Here is a 20,498-nt window from a genome sequence, read left to right as displayed (position 1 = left end):
CAGTTGCATTGCACATTTACCAGTAATAGTTCAACAAAAAAGATGGTAAATAAATAAAAAAAACACATATAAAGTCACTGTGTTGTGAGTATTGAAGATTTGGTTCAAACCAGTGGCGTGCGGTGAGGTTCATGGTTGGTGAGGCACTGACTCCTTTAGTGTCACATTTACAAATACATAAAGCAAAAAGGGTAGCTTATTCAATTGGCTAAACATTATATTTGCGACATGCAGTTATACAGCAAGCAGCACGAGCCAGTTGCATGTATCAACCCAGTTTGTGATGATTGTGCAATGCAATGCGCATTCAGAGGTGAGGCTCTGCCTCACCTGCCTCCCCTGACCGCACGTCCCTGGTTCAAACCGATTTAGAACTTTTAGAAGCAATAAGGAGGCCAAGGAATCCAGCAGGGCAGAGTCGCCATGGTAACACTGTAAAGACCTACCGTATAATGGTATCCATCTATGTCGCAAGTTATGTGTTGTTGTCTGGAAGACCATTAACTCAGCTGGATGTTGGTTTTTAAGAGTCTCAATTTGACCCTGACCTGATTCAAACAGGACCCATGTGGCTTGCTCGCATGTCTACCCCACGGTCACGTTTTGCCTTGAAAAATGTTATCTTGCTCACGTGACCAAAGACATCGTTCAGGTCAGGATTATACTTTATAATGCCATAATTTATCGTTGTGCAACATCACCACCACAACACAATCCCAAATCATTTACCTTTGACAAAGCCATAGTACCCGTTCCTACAGAAGCGTTTCAGCTCTCCGTTTTTTACAATTTCGGGCTTACTCAAATGTATTCCAAGCAAATCTCTTCTGGCACTTCTTCATCGTCACCTATGGTCTGCAGCTGATGCAATATGAATCAGACTACCATGTTTTGACTAGTGCTGCCACATACAATGTATTTTTGCTTTAATTTTTCTTTTTTGGGGGGCGGGCGGGTACTATTCTCCTTTTAGCTATAGACCCCAAGGTGGCTTTTGCTGTGAATGTTAGAGTGTGTGGTTGTTTGTCGACATAGGCCCTATAATTGACTTGCGATCAGTCCAGGACGTACCCCGCCTCTCGCCCACAGACAGCTGGCTCCAGCTCACTCGGAACAAAATAAGTGGTAGAAAATGCAAGGATGGATGGATGGATGGATGGATGATTTAAACAAGCTGCCTTCTGGTTTGGACTCAGACCACCGCAGGGTCTTCACTGTGAAGAAAATACAGCCAAGTTGACAGTTGCTGTGATTCACATTCAATTGGTCAATGTGTCAGGCAAAAGCACCATTTTGAAGGATTCTTAATATACACTATGCGGCTAAGTGGGTGAAACTGACAGCATCATTTTCAACTTGACCATATGGAATTGTTCACCTGCTGCCAGCTGCTCATGCAGATCCGAAAAGTAATTCTAATCCATCTGACTAGTACCGCATGCTTTCATCAGAAATGCTTTTCAAGCAACCCACCTGCACCACCACGTCCGGGGTGGGGGGGGAGAATGAATCGAATGCTAATAAAACTTTGCTGCGTAGCCCAACGAAATGCTTTTGTTGTCTTTGTCAGGGAGACAGAGGAAACCCTGGAGCGAATGGAAGCAATGGTCAGAAAGGTGAAGCCGGAACTCCTGGAGCTATTGGCCCAAGAGTGAGTCTTCCTCCCACTTGGTAGTTTTTTTGATGCTTCCATGAGCTCCTGATAAGCGTTGGCGTATGCATCAGTATGCACAAGTGACCCCTTTCCCTGTTGATTTGTTATGCATGGATGGTAAACCTGTGTGACTTGTTGTTCTTTCCCTGCTCTCTCCAAAGGGTCCTGAGGGACAACGCGGGCTCGCCGGCTCCAGAGTGAGTTTGCTTTCTGTCACTGCCCCTCTACTTATAAGTGTATTTGTACGGAAATATCGTTCTTGTTGTGTTTGACTGATGTTTACCACCCATAATGTACTTTTTCAGGGTGACATTGGAGAAAGAGGAACGCCTGGAGAGAAGGTTTGAAATACCGCAATCTAACAGAACCGCATTCTCTCTCCACGAACCCTCAATTTTGTTCAATGAGATAATGTATGAAAAATAGGAATGCACCAATGCAGTGTGCATGTATGTAGTTTCCCATATACTGTATCTTAGCTCTATTTTTTTTGTAAACTTTATCAAATTAAATTCCCTCAGTTCAGTTCGTAAGGTTAGATGCAACTATTAACTGCATTAAACTAATATGCCATAACGGATTAAAAAAAAAAGTTATGCAGTTTGAACATAATTCAGTGGCTTTTTGCATAACACTAGTGGTATTCATATCATTTAGAAAGCTCCAACGGGTTAAACGCATCACAGAGGAATAGCAGCCAGTTGTTAGGTCAATATTGAAATGCATCGTCAAGCAGATGGACCGGTTTTGTCTTCTGCTATTTTGCTTTAAATCAATGCCTCCCCAATTTAAAAAAAAAAAAAGAATCCTAAATGAGGCTTTAACATCCAGTTTTATGAATTATATTGTTTGGAGCGATATTGTGAGTGTTGGCAGCAGGTTGGTTTATACAATGGACCCAGCCTGGTCCCATTTCAATCTCATCGGTGTAAATCCAGTGAATTAGCTTTTCTAGGTTGGCAGCCAAAAAATGCCACAGAAACTTGGGTAATCCAAACCAACCAGCATCTCTTGGTATATTTTTCACCCTAGAATTAGAATAAATAAATTCAAATAAATGAGGAGATTAAATTGAATGTAACTCTTTGAATATTTTCACAGGGGATTATTTGAGACGCAAAGAACTGTCAAATCATGTACAGTGTATGAATGTGATCTGCTCATGAAATCCGTCATTTTAATCCCTAAACACCCTTTGCAAAAATAATCCTAAATATCTAAACATATTATATTTGCTTTCTATTTTGAAATGAAAGTTGTCATCATATTTTTTGTGTGGTAAAATGGAAGAGGCAGGCTTCATAAATACAATGCAGCAAACAGGTCCTGCCATGTCCTGTCACAAGATGCGCAGTATCAGTGCTCCCCTATTAGCAAATTCCTCAGATATGTCTTTATTGACAACCTGTGAGGTCTTGCCGCCCCGCATCGATTTAATTGCCTACATCACTTCTTTCCTGTAATCTCTTTATATATCCGTCCTCTGGGGTGATTGTTGGAATGGTTAGCCTGTCCAAGAACGCGATAATATGCGACAGGTCGTCTGGCGGCTCCGAGCTTCAACGAGTTATATACTTGGCTCTCATTTTAACTCGTCTGTGTAATCAGGGAGAAAGGGGAGCCTCCGGGTTGGATGGACGTCCTGGTCTGGATGGTAAACCAGGTGTTGCCGGACCACCTGGTCAGAGGGTACTGGAGCTCCAAACCCAACAAACATGCTGTATGTTGAACATTTTCCAATGTAGAACATGTCTAGCGCTAATACTTTTTTTGTGTGCTTCTTGTCTATAAATTGCAGGGTGATCCTGGGAAATCAGGCGATCCTGGAAGAGATGTGAGTTCACCTTCATTTAAAGCCCATGTTGTTGTCTACACAAACAGAAGGAAACGGTTCTGATCTCTTGAACATTCAGATCTTTAGTTCAATTCTTTCCCCGCTGTGTTTTGGAGGAAAGCTGCATGGCATGTACTTCACAGTGCATCCTACAGAGGGCACTGTGGAAATGTTAGCAACTGTTCCTTCACTTTCTGTTCTGCTGTCAAGGACGAAATCTCCAACCCACTTTTCTTTGATGAGAGACTGTCACATTAAAATGGCCATTTTCATAATTACTCTTCGAGTACACAGTGACTCATCTTATAGTTATGAGATTTATTTGATTCTACAAATAGATGCTTTCAATCGTGAAGTTCAGCTGCAGGTTTTTTTTTTCCTTACACACAAACATTTAAGTTCTTTTAACGTTTAGATTATGAGCCTGACATTTGAAAAAGTAAATAATTCAATTTGTCTTGCTATATACTGTTACAGCAGTGGTCATACCATCCATGAGTTAGACCTGAATTCATTAGCCTGATGCAATCCAATTCAAGAGCTGTCCTGTAGTCATTCATTCCGATTGTAGTGTATTGCTACTCATGTTGATATTTGGTTCTATGACACACACTTACACACACACACACACACCTTGTAATTTGTATTAAAACTCGCCTTTTGATTAAAAGGGCATTGGATTGATGAAATGTGCCCTAAAATGGCAAAACTGTTCCCAGGGTTTAGCAGGACTTCGTGGTGAACAGGGTCCCCAAGGGCCTGCGGGTGCGCCAGGTACTCCAGGGACACCTGTGAGTGCACACCCACACTTACAGGCACTACAGACACAGATATATGCTCCACGTTTGTTGACTGGTAAATTCCTGCGCTTTTGTGTGTTGTTTCAGGGCAAAGCAGGAGACGATGGTAAACCTGGGCTTCCTGGCAAAATGGTAATACATAGGATTCCAACTCGCAAACGTGTGCGGTTTCCATCATTTTCAAAGTCAACAGTCAGAAAAACTGTATTAAATAAGCAGAAATTCACTTATCTCAGTATTGTTGAGTTGGTAATAGCCTTGAACTGCTCCCCCCTGGAAAGAATGCCTGCTGGTCAGAAACAGTGCAGACGTTTATTTCAGGCTCGACTGCATAATGGCTGTCCTGAATGAGTCTGTAAAGTGGTGCCACTGAATTATCTGAGTGCTCCTACTGCAAGACTGGCCATCATTCCATTTTCTTCCTGTGGAGTCGTTAATGCAGTTTGTTTTGATTACACAGGGCGAGGACGGTGTGCCGGGAGAGGATGGCCGAAAGGTACGCGTTCCAGTCAATGATCATTTCACACAGATTGTATTTCTTTTATTATTGTTGAGTTTTATTTTTTAACCTGGTTAGTATTATAGTTTTTAAAAAAAGTATTTGAGGAATGGCCAGTTTAAGCATACAATCTTTGACAAAAAGCACAGTGCACTTGTTGCTTTAAAATATTAGAAACAAAACCTTTGCAACACTCCGGTTTCCCCTTTTTAGTTTGCTTTCCAGTTTCATACTCCGCACATTTGTTGAAGGTGTTAAAGTTAGGCAAGATGGTGTTTACGTGAGATTCTTTCGGTTGCTGACACGTCTTTCTTCAATCGACAGGGTGATAGAGGAGACGCTGGAGCTGCTGGTCGAGATGTCAGTTTTGCCAAATCTCAATTCCATCATCATTCTTCTCAACTGTTTGGGCTGTCACTTTGATTTACATTGTGTCCCCTGTGCCTCTCAACCCCCCCCCCCCCCACCCTCCCCCACTTCTTTCATTGATTTCGCTTCACTTGACTTCATTGTGTACCACCTCAACTTTGGCTGAGTGCTGTATCACCTGCTGTCACAGCATCAGCTACCACTGGTCTCATCCTATCTTCTTATGATCAAACTTGTAAAACCTCTAAGAGGAAGACACTTCTGAGAGGAATCCAAAGCAGAGCCAAATGGCAGACTTTAGTTTTCATGTGCAAATTCAGGTTAATAATCTATAGAACATCAGAGTAGGGGTGGCAGTGGCCACCTGCTTTGACGGTATAGTTCATTTCTTCACTATAGACTGGGAGGAAGGAAGCCTGTGGGGAGAGGCTTAGTCGTGTCATGATTTCTTTTTCAGGGCCGTGACGGGCAAAAAGGAGAGCGGGGTCCGACTGGACCTTCAGGCCCAGCTGGCCCCGCGGGACCTCCTGGACTACCTGGCAGCATTGGCCCTCCTGGACAGGTGCGACTGAGAAACATATTTTTACTCAATATTTAGAGTGAACACAATCATGCTTGGCATCATCATGTTAATGCTCAGAGTCAAACAATTCCACTAACGGTATTCTGAAATGAACAAGATCCTAATTATACTGGGCTGGAATAGCATTGCTTTGTCCAAGAATAATATGTGCATCTCATGCAAGACAGATGGAGTGTTATTTCTCGCTCCAAACACTATTTACTTCCTTTCAGCGGTGCTTTGAGATAAAAGCGGCACGATCGAAGAGTTTTTTTGGGAGGTACAAGGCGTTATTTGACTGATTTATTGTTGTTGTTTGTGTGTTTGTTTTTTCTTTGACTTGAAAGCAAAAATCTCAGTTGCTGCTTGGTGACAGTGAACTGAACTCACTTAACAGCAAGCACCAGTTAGGACATAGTGAACACATCTTTAAAAAAACAAAACAAAAAAAATAAAGAAAGAGAGAGACCCCAAGCTGTTCAATGCTACTCAGAGTTAAAAAAAAAAAATGCCAGCATGTTTTTGGAATGTGGGAGAAAACCGGACTACCTGTGGAAAAGCCACGCAGGCTTGACATGCAAACACGACACAGGGTGGCCAGAGCTGGAATTGAACCCTGCACCTTTGCACTGTGAAGCGGATATGCTAACCAGTCGACCACCATGCTGCCCGAAAATAATTCTGATGCAAATTACAGAGTCACCAGGAGTAGTTGAACGAAACATCATTTATTTGCTTGACTGCATTATACTCCTGCCCGGGGAAAATGTCGAGCACATTCGAAGGAGCCGTAAATTAATTCATAATGATGCACAAATTATGTAATTCTTTATGTTCGATTTATTTGATGAATATGTTTTAATACTAATTTCCTTATTAAAAGCATTACAATATTTTTATTGTGTTTTTTGGGGGGGAGGCTGGAATGGAATAGTGGCATTTCCATTCATTTTGAATAGGGTAAGGTGATTTGACTGTTTTGCGTTACACCTGTGACCACGGCATAGACTGAATTTAAATGTCGAGGTATCACACGATTGGACTTTTTCAGAAAGAAGATGAAAGGCAAGATTATTGGTTAAAAAGGCAATGATTTCATCATGGCATTGTTGGAAGGTCTTAGCACTTGGTGTTGACTAAATGTGATATCAACCCCTCTATTCAGTGACTAACATTCTGTGAGACTCACCAAACAGAGTCCTGAATTCATTACTTTCTTTGGCATTTCAATTTGGCAACATCAACTGTCATTATTTGCATACAATATGTAAGTCAATTTTTAGTTTGCGATATCATGACTAATCTGGACACTGCACATCTATCTCACTCAGGTCATGTACGTCAAAGGAGCTGAGGCAGCGCCGATCCAAGGCCCCCAAGGGCCCCCAGGAACACCTGTGAGTTGGAACAAATTTGCATTTTGCCATCAACACTCTTAAAATGTATACGGCAGATGAACACACACCGCTGCTCCTACTGCAGTGTGGTGTGCTAGGAATAATGTGGACCTCTAAGGGCTACTTGGGCAGACTGTGATTATGTGCTAAACAATTGTTCTCTTTCACCTTAATCTTTTGTTGAACACATACAGTACATGCAGGGTGCAGGTTTGCACGAGCGTTTCTCTCTTCTATATTCAGCTCTTGTGTGGCCGCGTTATCCCCAGCCGCATCGCCCTCCCACATGTAGCTGCAGTGATGTGTATTTTATCTAATCTCTCTCTGTATGAGCCTGCTTCCTTCCCACAGTCTTATCTGCTCGTGTTCTTTTGCCTCCCCGCTGGAGACAGCCGTGGCCGGGGGAGTTCGATTATTCTGTCCTATTCTCAGGGAACACCTCCAGGGAACTTTGTAACAAATAAATAAATAAAAGCATCAGTGTTCAAATTTTTTTTTTCTCAAGGGCGAACCGTTTAGATTTGGTGACCAAAAGTCACTGCGACCTCACATCCCATCTTTATTGTATTTTTTTTTTCTGGAATGTAATACCTCAGGAATACCTAAGAGGCATTTCATGAAATATGGCACAAATATCCACTTGAGTGACTTTGGTCGTCAAAGATCATTTTGAACTCACAAAGTTCCTTTTGGATTTATTTCTGGAATTCACCCGCTGATTAGAAGAGAATTTCACCGAAGCAGTAAAGCGTGAGCATTATGAAATGATGAAGCAATATCATGAGTTGAAGTCGAAGTGATATTGTGACTTTTTTTTTTTTTTTTTGCATAACCCTCTTCTAGCCAGTATCAAAGTAATATCCTCTGTAGGAGTACAAGGGCCACAATCATTCGACTTTATTAAATTTCCTCAGAGTCCCAAAATGCATTCCAGAGCCCACACCGACTTCGACGTCAAGTGCAGTAATCACAAACCAACAATTGTCATTTTTCTCCTGTCCTTTAGGGTATACCGGGAATTCCCGGAGCTGCTGGTGCTCGTGTAAGTTGTCCTTATTTGCCTCGAATCAGTGAACACCTCAGTCTTCTTTTGACATGAACTTTGTTGTTCCAGGGTGAAAGAGGTCCTCCTGGTTTTAAAGGCGAAACTGTAAGCTCGGATTATTTGTTTGATGAACTCAACATGTGATGTTGGTGATCTTGTGTTGACGCCCGGATGCTTCTCTTTCAAGGGGGACCCAGGAGAGGACGGAGCGCCTGGAAAACCAGGAACTGCAGTGGTAACACATTTGCATTTGTATTTCAATTAGTCTGCAGTGTGCCTGCTTTTTTGGGGGGGGGTAAATATTTCTTTCTTTCAATTACCAGGATGTACAGAAGGCACTGGCCAACCTTGGAATTCAGGTATGTCAGCTAATTGTTATCGAGGGCTATTTTGAATCTGGTTTTCTTCTCCAATCCAAAATCATGTATGACTGCTCAAAGCAATCTTGTGTACCGACCTCCAAGTCAGCAAAGTTAGCACTTAGATTCTATTGATTGAATTGTATTGTACTGCGTTATAAAGGAGATAAAAGGCAAGGCAGTAAGTCAGCCAGCAACATTCAATTGAATCTTTCCCATTTCTATCCATCCATCCGCTACCGGTAATCCTGTTGCGCGTGGGCTTGAGTCCAGCTGACTTTTGTCATGAGGCGAGGTTACACGGTGGGGTGGTCGACGGTCAATCCCAGGGAACATTGATACAAACAACCATTCACTCTCACATTCACAGCTACGGACAATTTAGAGTCTTATCGTAATTAACCCAGTGTGTGTTTTTGGAACGTTGGGTGGAAATCAGAGAGGCTGAAGAAAATCCATGCCAGCACCAGGCAATCTCTGTACCAGGAGAAGTTTACTTTTTTTTTTTTTTTTTTTAATCTCCAGTCATGCTGCAGAATAGATTTTGAAAATTCTGCTACTGGTCTCCAAATCACTGAATGTTTTAGGTGCTCAATATACCAATGGAGCCCAGAGTTCAAAGCAAATGTGGTGCATCAGCATTTTGCTGTTATGCTGCATGCAAATAAGCTGCCGACAGAATTGAAGTGGAAATGCTTTTAAATTAAGGTTTAAAACAATGTTGTCCTCATACCTACAATAAAGGGTTTTTTTTAGAGCGTTTCTACATTTGATCTTTGCAAAATCATGTTCTTGCGCTGTATGTTGTTCCAATATTTTTTATCGACTGCTTTATATTTCTCTACTTGTAAATGTCTTAATTCTTTTGTTTTTTTTAAATGTCTTAAATTCGTTTCGCTTTAAAGGTTGTTTTGTAACTATGTGAAGCATATGAAGTCATCATGTGCTTGAAATGTGCTACACTGTAAAAAAAAAAAAATAAAAATAAAAAAAAGATGCCTTGCCTTAGTTTAAAACTGAGACAAGATTCCAACCCAGAAACTTTTACTGAGACGGACATAGTAATCAAAAACACCATCAAACTGTCAATTTACAAAATAATTAAGAGGCTTCACTTGCAGCAACTTTAAAATATTGCAATTTAATCAATTTATCGGTAAAAATCAATTAGATTTCTAGGGTGACGTTTGTTGAGCAGTGCTTTGTCTTGTCGAAACAAATTATGTGCATAAAAAGCTCTTCAAACCCATTAAATTGGGTTGGCTGATCTTAAAGGGTCAAAAGAGAAAATGAAGAATGTGATGCACGGGTTGTGCGGTGATTGGATTAAGCTTGGTGACTTGGACCAAAATTGGTCATTGATGAGCATCATAACTCTGTACTGTACCGTTCCGATGATGAACCATAACGTCGGCTGCTCTGACTCTTAACATCACATAACATCAGTTTCTGTGAGCAAAATTGTATTATTCTGAGCTTCTGCCCCAATTCTCTCCTCAAAATTTGCTTTTAACTTACTCCGCCGCCTTAAATTGTTTCTCAACTCAACAGCAGACAAGTCGCACAAAGGAGACTGATTACAAGCAATTTTCAAGCTGCCGGAATTGAATGCAGTGGCTGAAATCACAATTTCGGCACAATTTGCAGACGATCTCATCGCCTTTTGTGATACTGTCGATACAGGTGTCTGACCTGAAGGCAGTTGTGGACAGCAAGGACACCGCTGTGACCGCTCCAATAGTGAAGGCAGAGAGAGGTGAAAAAGGAAACAAGGGTGAGGCCGGTCTGAGAGGAGCATCTGGCTCAGATGTAAGTACAACTTGGATAATGATCAAGAACCAAGGGGGATTGTCGCAAATGCATATTTTTTTTATTCACCTGACACCAGGGGTCACGTGGCTTTCCGGGAGACAGGGGAGCAAAGGGGGATCAAGGAGAGAGAGGTCCGGTGGGAATACCTGGGCCCCCCGGAAGAGCCATTGGAGAGCTTGGGCCGATAGGACCCCCAGGGCCAGCCGGAGAGCCAGGAAAGCCGGGAATTCCTGGCGTTCCGGGGCGAGCTGGCGAGCTCGGAGAGGTTGGGAGACCAGGGGACAAGGTAAGGCAGAACATTATGGAAAAGGGCGTTTGCATTGGACGCAAGATGTTTTTGCTAATAATGTGCACATCTGTGTGTCAGGGTGAGAGAGGAGAGAAGGGAGATAGAGGCGATACCGTAAGTGAAATCAATTGATGGGTTTAACTTGTATATACATTACACTCCAGTGGTGGAAAGTGGTGTGTTTGCAATACAATAACCCCCCTCCCTCACAAAAAAAAATCGCTTTTTCATATTTTTGAAAAACAGACATTGTGACTTGGTAGGAGTACAAGGGTTTCTTATAGATCAAATAAGAAGCCCATCACAATTTATATTTTTATAGGTCATATTTATCATGTATTAATATCAAGTCATAGTGACTGTTTAAATAAATATGATAAAAAAGTGGATTTCTTTTTTTTTTTTTTAATTGCAAACGACCCCATTAAGATCGAACTCTAAAAATATGTTTCCTTCATCAGGGTAAACTGGGGCTTACAGGCCTGCCTGGTCCACCTGGTCAAAAGGTGAATTCATTGTTGTTGCACTTTAACCCCGGAGATTCAACATTGATTATGCATGAAAAACATACGCTACACAGCCACCATTTTTTTTTTTTTTAACAACAGGGTGCATCTGCGGACTCGGTACTAATTGGGACACCTGGCACCCGAGGCCCTCCTGGACTTGCAGGACCGAAAGGAGACCCTGGTGAGCCTGGGCCACCGGGAGCTAAAGGCGACCGGGTAAGATTTACGTGCAATAGAATTAAATGCCTTGTCCGGCTGTGCCACATTTCATCTTGGCACGTCTCTAAATGCTGTGTCATCGGGATTCACAGGGATTTGAAGGACCTCGTGGTGATAAAGGAGGACGAGGCGAGTCTGGAGAGAAAGGAAATAATGGCTCACAGGTGAGCTGCCATTTCTAATTCGCGTTTGAGAAGTATTTTGGTCAAACATTCAATCTAATGTCTGTTGTGCCCTTTTGTGAATGAAAATATCTTGGTGGGGTTTTCGGAGTAATATGTGTGTTTTCATTTCAGGGACTTGCAGGAGAACCTGGGAAACCTGGTCAGGATGGGAAACCGGTAAGTACTGGAAAGTTGGAGGAGTACTGATTGAAATAACTTAACGTTTTGGGTTTTTTTTTTCTTTAAACAAGAGAGCATAAATGTATTTTTGACCGCTTCTCCTTAATAAAGCACATCGATTATCATGATAACATGGAAAATGCTCACTGCCATATTGTTGTATTTTCTTCTTTTTTAACGTAAACACACAGAAAAAGACATTGTACAAGTAACGGTACTTTTCTTGCTGCCATTCTAAAATCAATGGACACTTTAATGTCTCGAGCGATGACTGCAAGTCCATCTTTGTTTGCCAAGCCGTGAAAATCACTCCTTGACAATCTTTTATTATTTTTCCATCTATGTGGGAGCAGGGTCTAACGGGGCTGGCTGGACCTCGAGGAGTACCGGTGAGTAAACCAAGGAAAGGGACTGAGGCGAAGACTGCCCCTTGACACCGGAAATAAACACTAAACGCAAGAATGTACTCAAATGTTTTGTCGATTTCCTATATTAAATTTCAATAATTAATTGAATTGTAAAAATTGTCTGTGGTACATATTAACATTTCTAGAACAAGATTAATAGGGTTAACAAAAATTAAAGAAATAACTAAAACTAGAAAAAACATTTTCCAAGAATAAATAAAAATGAAAATGATTTAAAAAAAAAACAATAACTGAGTGAAATGACATTTTATATTCATAAAACGAACGATAATTAGAATGAAAATGTCCTTCTTTTTCATCTCTATTAATAGTTTAATATCACACATGAGCTTTGACGGTCCGACTTTTTTCTTTATCTTGCACTCGACAAGTACTCCATATATATAAAAGTAAAACACACACACACAAAAACCCCAATGTTACATCCGATAAGATTTATTTTTGACCTTGCTGTCTATATTTTATTCCATACAGATGTGATGTAGACATGATGCCAATATTCAAGCTTCCAAGGATTTTTAGTCAGTCAGGATTTGCATTCAGTTTTCAGCGGCCACTCGAGTTGAGCTCTCTTTTTTTTCTCTTTTCTTTAATTCCTTACTGTCAATTCCGCAGTTTTAGCACTTGCACGATTGGGTGCAAATGAGTTGCAAGATTTTCCATCCAAGAAATGTGACTTTGTAGCCTCCCTGGGCAATCTAGACATGGTTATTATTGAGCCGCGCACATCATGTTCCTCGCAGACAGATTTCACCTCTTTAATCTTTCCATTTGTATTGGAAGGAGCTCCGAAAGTGACAGGTTCTTCTTGAAATATTAATGTCGACCGCACTTGTCCCCAAGGCATTGGTGTCCAACTCACTTATTTTGAAGTTTGACTGATTTTGTGTGTGCGTTTTTAAATATGTAAAGCATCACAGACTTAACGAGATGACAATCATAGTCGGCTCACATTCAGACTTTGCTAAGCTTATCTCCATGATGTAGTATTTCTTTCTGTGTTTGGGGGATGTTGCTTCCATTTGGGCGCAGTCCAAATATGTCTTGTTGTTGTTGCTTAGCTCTGCTAATTGGGCATGCTGAGCTTGCTCTTGGCTTTTCCCCTCTTGCAATACTGCAAAGCTTATCTCAAAGTGTTTGTTTGTTTGTTGACATTCTTCCTCCTCTATGCTGACCTGCCTGTTGTAAGTCAGATATTTGTATGACTTTAAGTTATGAGATTATTTTCTTCCAGTCATGGAAGTGTATTACCGTATTTTTCGGATTATACGTCGCTCTGGATTGTAAATCGCACCAGCCAAAACTGCATAATTAAGAAGGAAAAAACATATATAAGTCGCACTGGAGTATAAGTCGCATTTTTGGGGGAAATTTATTTGATAAAATCCAACACCAAAAACATACAGTACATGTCATCTTGAAAGACAATTTAAAATAAAAATAAAATAGAGAACAACAGGGTGAATAAGTGTACGGTATACAGTACTAACGTTACATGACTGACATGCCTGGTAATGTCAGTAACATATTAAGAGTAACGTAACATATTAAGAGTTATTCAGATAGGTCGACGATACGCCGCTTCCTCTTCTACGTCGCTCACGTCGGACTCATCGTCGATTTATCAACACAGGCCTAGAGCGCCCTCTTGTGGTTTAATGTGAAAATAGCATGTGAAATGACATAATCACGTGTTTATAATTTCGCACATAAATCGTTCCAGAGTATTAGTCGCACCCCCGGCCAAACTATGAAAAAAACTGCGACTTATAGTCCGGAAAATACGGTACTTGTTTTACCAAGTCATCTTCCAGATTCTTTTAACATATATAGATAGCTCTGTTCTAATTTGATTACCCATTTTAGTGAGTCAGTTATTGTTCATCTTTTTTTTTCTTTTTTTTTTTTAGTATTTTGTAATAGTCATACAATAATGTGCTCTTTATTTGTATTTCATTCTTAGGGAAATCCAGGAGAGCCTGGCATCAGGGGGTTAACTGTAAGTCCACCACACACATTCGCGCGCACACACGGGTATTCAAATAAGCAACAACCAACGTCAAAATACAGGACTCTGTTTTCGTAGACAGCGTTAAAACTGACACATCTTAATTTTTGTACCGGTACAAGCTTTGTGTCTTTAGGGAATTTGGCAAACTGTGCTACGCCATGCTGTGCATTGCAGCGGACCAAGGGCCTTTTCATTTACCGGTCCCTGGTGCACCTGCATCGTGGTGGCTGAAAGTACACATCGAAACATCTGAAAGCTGGTCTGAGGTGGTTTTAACGCAATTTTGGTGAATTTGTATCTGTAAAAATACCAAAAGAGAGAAAACTCCACCCATACGCACAATTTAGAAAAATAATTATAGTTGATTCTGATTCTGATTCTGGAGCAGCTTTTCGGAGGAATGGTGCAAGTTGTTCAACAATCCGGAAGAACACACTTGCCCTGGTTCCACCTTTGCAAACCAACTTTTCATGTGTTTACAATTGATCTTCCTTTCAGGGCTCCTTAGGTCCAAATGGACTTCCCGGTCCACCGGGTGTGAAGGTGAGATCCCTCAGTTTTCAAATACTCGGCTGCATGGCAAAGAATATTTGTGCTCTAAAATGATATCGCCATTATTTACCACTGAGTGAAGTCATAAAATGATGTGAAATGTGTTCCACAGGGTAGTCAAGGCGAACCAGGCGTAGGGGTTCAGGTAGGACATCTGGTGTTTTTCTTATTGGCGGATTTTATTTCCGTATTCCTGGAGCATCCACATAACAATTGAGAGTTCAAGTGAGTTTATCAGCTTCTTTGCAGGGTCCTCCCGGTGCCCAAGGCAGCACTGGCCTGCCAGGAAACCCGGGTCCTCCAGGAGCTGTGGTAAGTGTTTCCTAACAGCGACCTTGTCACTCTAAGCAAAATGCTCAATGTTTCCTCATGAAATTCTCCGAAAGTCTCATGTGTTGGTGTATTTTGTCATACTGCTGTATTTATTTCCTCCCGCAGGGTCCACAGGGGCCTCCAGGCTTATCGGGGCAGGTGGTAAGTACGCAGCGTTGAGCATGCTGCGACTGCATTGTGGTATTTAGTGATGAACTCATGTACGGTTTTTAACTCTGTAATTAATTACACATAACAGCCAGGAATAGTGTTGCAGCTTGTTTGGTTTAATTTCCCAGTTAATCTCGCAGCGAGAATTATGTTTGCTAATAGAGTCCTCACTGACATTTGCAATAATAATACTTATTTACAATGTCGGACTGCTATGATGTACTTTTGAATTAGTGGGTTGCACAGCGAAACAAAATAAATAAGTTGGTTCATAAAATAAATGCACTTTGTTCTGCAAACCAAAATCAAAGCACATTTGACTTCATGAATATTCTCTCTCTCTCAAACCAAGGAACAAACAAAGCACTCTCTGTGCCATGGTAGCACATGTTGATTTTCGTATCGGTGCAAAGGTCGCTGCCCGTGTTGGCCAATTTAGCAGACCGGTCACCACCAAACTGGGTGGACTGTCATCTTGGAGATAACAATTTGGTGACGGTAAATCGATCGAAATCTCACACCTGCTCAGACGATGCCTTAAAATGGCCCATGGTGGACAGCTCCTCCAAGGCAGCGTATTTCATTCATAAACAGCAGGTATCAAACCCTCTGAGTTATTGGATTTTGAATCATCTTATTGGACAGCACAGCTAGTGGGTGTTTTGGGCGGTAGCGCACATGAACAATTTGGGTGGGATCTGCAAGGGGCCCCTTCACAGTGCGGCTGTGCTTTCGCTGTGTTGGGACTCTAAGGCACAACCAGCTGCTTTGATTGGCCATGACTAAAGTCAGCTCTGACTACTCCCACTGTGGCGCAGCCCTCCCTTTCATAGATCTGCTAGCTCACGCTCATCTGCGAAAGGACCACGACACGAGATTAGAGCCTAAGTGCGTATCAATTTTTAGTTTTTTTTTTTCCGTCGGTTCCTGTAATGAGATCAGAATTATTATTCTTATTTTTTTTTACTTCCAAAATGACTGAATCAGAATCATCTTTATTGGATATGTAAAAAAACAAAGAAAGAATTTGTCTCACAGTCGTATTGCAATGACAAACATTTTCGGACATGACACATAAATACAGAGAGCCTTTACATAATGTAAGGGTACCATTAGTGCTGTCGGACCAAACAATGACAGCTGTACAAATGATACAGAGAGTTATCGAGCAAAAAATAAAATAAACATTTGGCACTTCATAGGGTGAAGCAGGGAAGCCTGGTATACCCGGAAGAGATGGAGTGCCTGGGAAAGATGGATTGCCTGGATTGCCAGGGAAGCAGGTTTGTGTGTGTGCATGTGTGTGTGTTCATGTGTGGCACTGTGCCTGTGTGCTTGTGTCATTTCTGTAACTTTTACTCACTTAACTATTTCTAATCCTCACAGGGCATCGTTGGCCCTCCAGGTCAGCCAGGCTTCAAGGGGGAGCAGGGAGACAGCGGTCCTCCGGGGAAGGTGAGAATATGTTGCAGGAGTTTTTGCGGCTAGGTTATATTGGGCAAGATCCAAGCGGCATGATGATTTACCGCCCGAAGTCACAAAATGGCACCTCTGCGGTGCTATTATTAGGATCCTGCGGAGATCGTTTTGATTTGATGCACAGCACTTCATGGCCTTCCTTCAGGGGGCCATTGGCCTGGCTGCTGCTGCTGTTTGTCCAATTGATGTTGATGATGATGATGATGAGTCAACCTTCTATGTTTTGTTGAAGTTCTTAAGTTGGCCCGGAGCCCAACAGTTCGCTGTGCTGTGCTGGGCTGTGCACAAAGTACCGGTACTGGCCTTGACATTAGGTTTTCAAATGATCAGAGCACAGGGCCTCATTGGGTGTATTAATGTATTGCATATTGATGCGCATGAAAGTTTGACTTCAGTCAGACAGACACATCATTATTTTAATACGTGCGGGACTTGACTTTGTCTTTTTTCTTATTGTATTACTTATTCTCCACTGAAATCTGTAAGTCTACTTCTCAGATTTTTTTTGACTCAAAAGACCATCTGTTTGCCAAAAGTGTACAAAGCTTACATAAAAATAAAAAAACACATTTTTTTTTGGTTAGGTTGTAATATGTTTCAAATGATTAGTTTCAGCTTTTATGTGTTCCAACCAGTATTTAATTTAAGTTTTCAAGTAAATAGTTTAATTGTAGTTAGAATTTGGTTGTAATAGAGGTCCTGTATATAGTTATCATTACTTTGTAGCACCAATGGCCAGTTTATTACTTCACACTGCTTAGTGAGCCAAAGTCACATGCTGCCAAAATGAAATTACACCCGAGCACTGTGACCACAATCAAATTACTGTCCCAGTGATGTGTTGTTACCTCTATAAACGGCCGTGTTTTTCTCCCACCCAGAGCCGAGCACGATGTGGTCCATACTTGTCCGAGCTCCTGCTGCCCTCCAACAGGGCACTGGTTACGAATGAGAAATAAACCTTTTGAACGGACACACAGCAGAATATCCGCTTACATCTCAGCAGGCTGTAGTGTTTGCATATGACAAATTAAACTGTTTAATTATTCCGTAGCTTCAGAGCCCAAACAATTCCCACCAGTGTACTGTATTGTGCATTCAGCTGCTTTGTTTGTGCTTCATTTACTTGCTGCATCCAAATATAAACAGATGAGCCATGAATGTGCAGTTCAGCTTCAGCCATGCATCACTCCCTGGACAATTTGCCCTGCCACTAATGAGAATTTCTAGATGGCCTATGGAAAGTTGGCCAGTGTCACAAGCTGCCTTGCATTGTGTTGCCAAAACACAATTCCGAGCTTGGATGACACACAAACAACACATCTGGTGGCTCGGAATGTCTTTGTCCTGACAAATAACATGTAAATCTCTGTCTCCCACCTGGCCTGCTGTTGTCGTATGTTCGACGCTTCGGTATTCATTTAACCTGCAAAGCACATTACACACCACCTTCACTCGGCCACAATTCTTCACACTGTTACGCCTCTGAAATTGAAAGCTGACTCTGGAGAATGGTGGCCTTGCTCAGTTTTTGACATCCTGCATTTAAATGGCTGCTGACATCTTTTTTATTTGGGGGGGGGGTAGGCCTGGACTTGTTCTAATTCTGTCATTGGACCTCAAAATTCAACTCGAGCAGAGTAAGAATGACAGTCGAGGTCAGAAACATTGATAGACGGAATTGTCATGTTTCGGTTTGTGACCAACAGGTGGCACTGTGGGGCTTTTCCCTGCAGCTGCACACCTGTTGGTCGTTAACCGAAACATGACAGTCCTCACAACGTGACAGGAATATTGGACAGGAATATACTTATGCATTCTTGTATTTATAAAATGAATCAACCTGAAATCAGAACCACGCCCCTGGCATTTTTCCACCAGGAAGTGTGTTAGCTGCATACGTCTGGTTGTAAAATGACTCATACCAAAGTACTACATAGTCATCATTTTCTCTAAGGCTGGAGCAATTGATTCCCCTCTGCCTGAGCCACAAGCCATCAAAAACATCAGAGCCTGCCTGCAGCATTGCCGTGCGCACACACACACACACACACACACACACGAGCCATTTTGAGAGCACACTCTGGCCAACTTTGCGATGCATGCAGAGGCATACAATTGATGTTGATTGACAACTGCGAGCCTTCAGTATGAAATTGGTTGGTTGGTTGCTAAAACGTTTGTCGCGCATCCATTTCTACCCCTGATTACGATGCAAATCAGTAGGCGATGGAATTGTTTTGCGTTTCCATTGTCACAAGTTGTAAAGGCAACCGTGTTTTCCTTATCACATTTCGACACCCCTTTCTTTTGAGTACCACTCTGTGGTACTCTGTGGTGGTTGCTATTTTTTAACACAGGCGAGTGAGACTGGTGTTGGTAATTTTGTGAGATGAGCATGCAATAGGCACTCTTTATTGTCTTTAGTGGTCCACATAAAATGATGCCCCGGGTTAGATCTGTCCCCGGGGTCCTTGAGTTTGACACCTGTGCCCTAGCTTCAATGCTAGACACTCACCAGCCACAGGATTAGAAACACAGGCTCACCATTATACCGAGAGGTGTCAAATTTTGGGTAATTATCTATTCCCAAATGCTCGAAACACATCAAACCCCAATCACAAAAATGAATATTGTAAAACGAATCCGTACAGTGTCAATAAATCCCTTCCATTAGATGTCATTCGCCGCACAAGTACCTTATTAAGTTGCCGGCGAGTGAATGTGAATTGTCAGGCGGTAATTTCTATTCCAGTTGAATGTGGTATCAGTCTTTCCTCTTGTTTGTGCTGCCGACGTGACCCGTGACGAGTGTGTTGAGTGGCCTCCTCACAGATGAGCACCTCAGGCTCAGCACCTTGGACAGAGCCACCGAAACGCTGTCAGGCAGTTCAACAGTTTGATAAATTACCTGCGACACCCATTTCACTGCCGTGGACCTCCACTTCATTCCCCCAAACACACCGCAGATAATATTCCGAGAGCATACAGCTGGGAGGATCCTGGTCCACCCTTGGGTTTTGCAACTTTTTTTTTTCATGTGAAAAAGCTCTACCATGATATTAGCCAAACTTGAAATTCCCATAATCATAAAATAGCAATGGCAGGTTGATTCTTGGAAGTGAGGCATCAAAGCCTTCCAACGATGAACATGTAAAACTGAATAATTGTATTCACACATGCACGCACGCACACACACACACGCACACACACACACACACACAAACTGGAGTGGCTGCAACAATTATCACCTCCGGAGTAGAATAAGAAGAAAAGAATGCTCAAATAATCTCCCACAGCTATATTGAAAAAGCTTTTATTCATTAAAAAAAAGTACCGCACTGTGCTTCTCAGGTAATTATTACCATATTATTTCACTTTTTTTCTCTCTCTCTACCAGGCTACAGCAGGACCCCCTGGTGTCAAAGGAGAGAAGGTGAGCAACGTCTGCTTAACTGTTATTGAAACTTAAAATTGTCGCTTGATTTGGTCCACATTGAGATTCTTGCCTCAATGTAACTCTTCCTTGCAATTCAGGGTCTCCCGGGGCAAACGCTGCCAGGAATGCCAGGAGAGCGAGGTCTACCTGGTGAAAAGGTGAGTGTGAGCACCTCATCCTTGCCAGAGACTGTAGACACTCTGAACAAATATCCTTTTCTAAACTGGTCACTTGTGTCACTCAGGGTGGCCGGGGAGACCGAGGTGTCGCTGGCATCAGAGGCGAACGGGTGAGTGACATCACATGCAGGGTATGTTATAATTGACATTGTTCACTGCCATATTTTATAATTATTATTAGGGTGAGGTTGGTGAAGCAGGTCAGCCGGGAGAAAATGTGAGTATCCTTTTTCCT

The 20,498-nt window shown here is 41.9% G+C and overlaps 1 protein-coding gene across 1 annotated transcript in view; it reads left to right on the top strand.

The window, feature by feature from the left end:
- The window catches only part of col7a1 (collagen, type VII, alpha 1), a 53,358-nt gene that overhangs the window by 23,456 nt on the left and 9,404 nt on the right, over window positions 1-20,498 (top strand). Inside the window, exons 56-89 of the mRNA XM_086117405.1 lie at window positions 1,571-1,651; window positions 1,816-1,851; window positions 1,960-1,995; window positions 3,263-3,343; window positions 3,453-3,488; window positions 4,208-4,279; window positions 4,376-4,420; window positions 4,749-4,784; window positions 5,112-5,147; window positions 5,614-5,718; window positions 7,050-7,115; window positions 8,122-8,157; window positions 8,230-8,265; window positions 8,348-8,395; window positions 8,484-8,519; window positions 10,203-10,328; window positions 10,408-10,617; window positions 10,699-10,734; window positions 11,082-11,126; window positions 11,229-11,345; window positions 11,441-11,512; window positions 11,645-11,689; window positions 12,046-12,081; window positions 14,084-14,119; window positions 14,630-14,674; window positions 14,796-14,828; window positions 14,933-14,995; window positions 15,122-15,157; window positions 16,369-16,449; window positions 16,553-16,621; window positions 20,046-20,081; window positions 20,183-20,242; window positions 20,329-20,373; window positions 20,445-20,480. Of these exons, the coding sequence (XP_085973531.1) occupies window positions 1,571-1,651; window positions 1,816-1,851; window positions 1,960-1,995; window positions 3,263-3,343; window positions 3,453-3,488; window positions 4,208-4,279; window positions 4,376-4,420; window positions 4,749-4,784; window positions 5,112-5,147; window positions 5,614-5,718; window positions 7,050-7,115; window positions 8,122-8,157; window positions 8,230-8,265; window positions 8,348-8,395; window positions 8,484-8,519; window positions 10,203-10,328; window positions 10,408-10,617; window positions 10,699-10,734; window positions 11,082-11,126; window positions 11,229-11,345; window positions 11,441-11,512; window positions 11,645-11,689; window positions 12,046-12,081; window positions 14,084-14,119; window positions 14,630-14,674; window positions 14,796-14,828; window positions 14,933-14,995; window positions 15,122-15,157; window positions 16,369-16,449; window positions 16,553-16,621; window positions 20,046-20,081; window positions 20,183-20,242; window positions 20,329-20,373; window positions 20,445-20,480 (2,013 nt within the window). The remainder of the gene's footprint in view (window positions 1-1,570; window positions 1,652-1,815; window positions 1,852-1,959; window positions 1,996-3,262; window positions 3,344-3,452; window positions 3,489-4,207; window positions 4,280-4,375; window positions 4,421-4,748; window positions 4,785-5,111; window positions 5,148-5,613; window positions 5,719-7,049; window positions 7,116-8,121; window positions 8,158-8,229; window positions 8,266-8,347; window positions 8,396-8,483; window positions 8,520-10,202; window positions 10,329-10,407; window positions 10,618-10,698; window positions 10,735-11,081; window positions 11,127-11,228; window positions 11,346-11,440; window positions 11,513-11,644; window positions 11,690-12,045; window positions 12,082-14,083; window positions 14,120-14,629; window positions 14,675-14,795; window positions 14,829-14,932; window positions 14,996-15,121; window positions 15,158-16,368; window positions 16,450-16,552; window positions 16,622-20,045; window positions 20,082-20,182; window positions 20,243-20,328; window positions 20,374-20,444; window positions 20,481-20,498) is intronic.

Source organism: Hippocampus guttulatus, chromosome 8 (genome assembly GCF_054856545.1).
Source record: "Hippocampus guttulatus isolate MCC_2025c chromosome 8, RoL_Hgut_1.0, whole genome shotgun sequence".
Taxonomy (NCBI): Eukaryota; Metazoa; Chordata; class Actinopteri; order Syngnathiformes; family Syngnathidae; genus Hippocampus; species Hippocampus guttulatus.
Note: the sequence above shows the minus strand (reverse complement) of the source record. Positions and strands in the feature narration are given on the sequence as shown.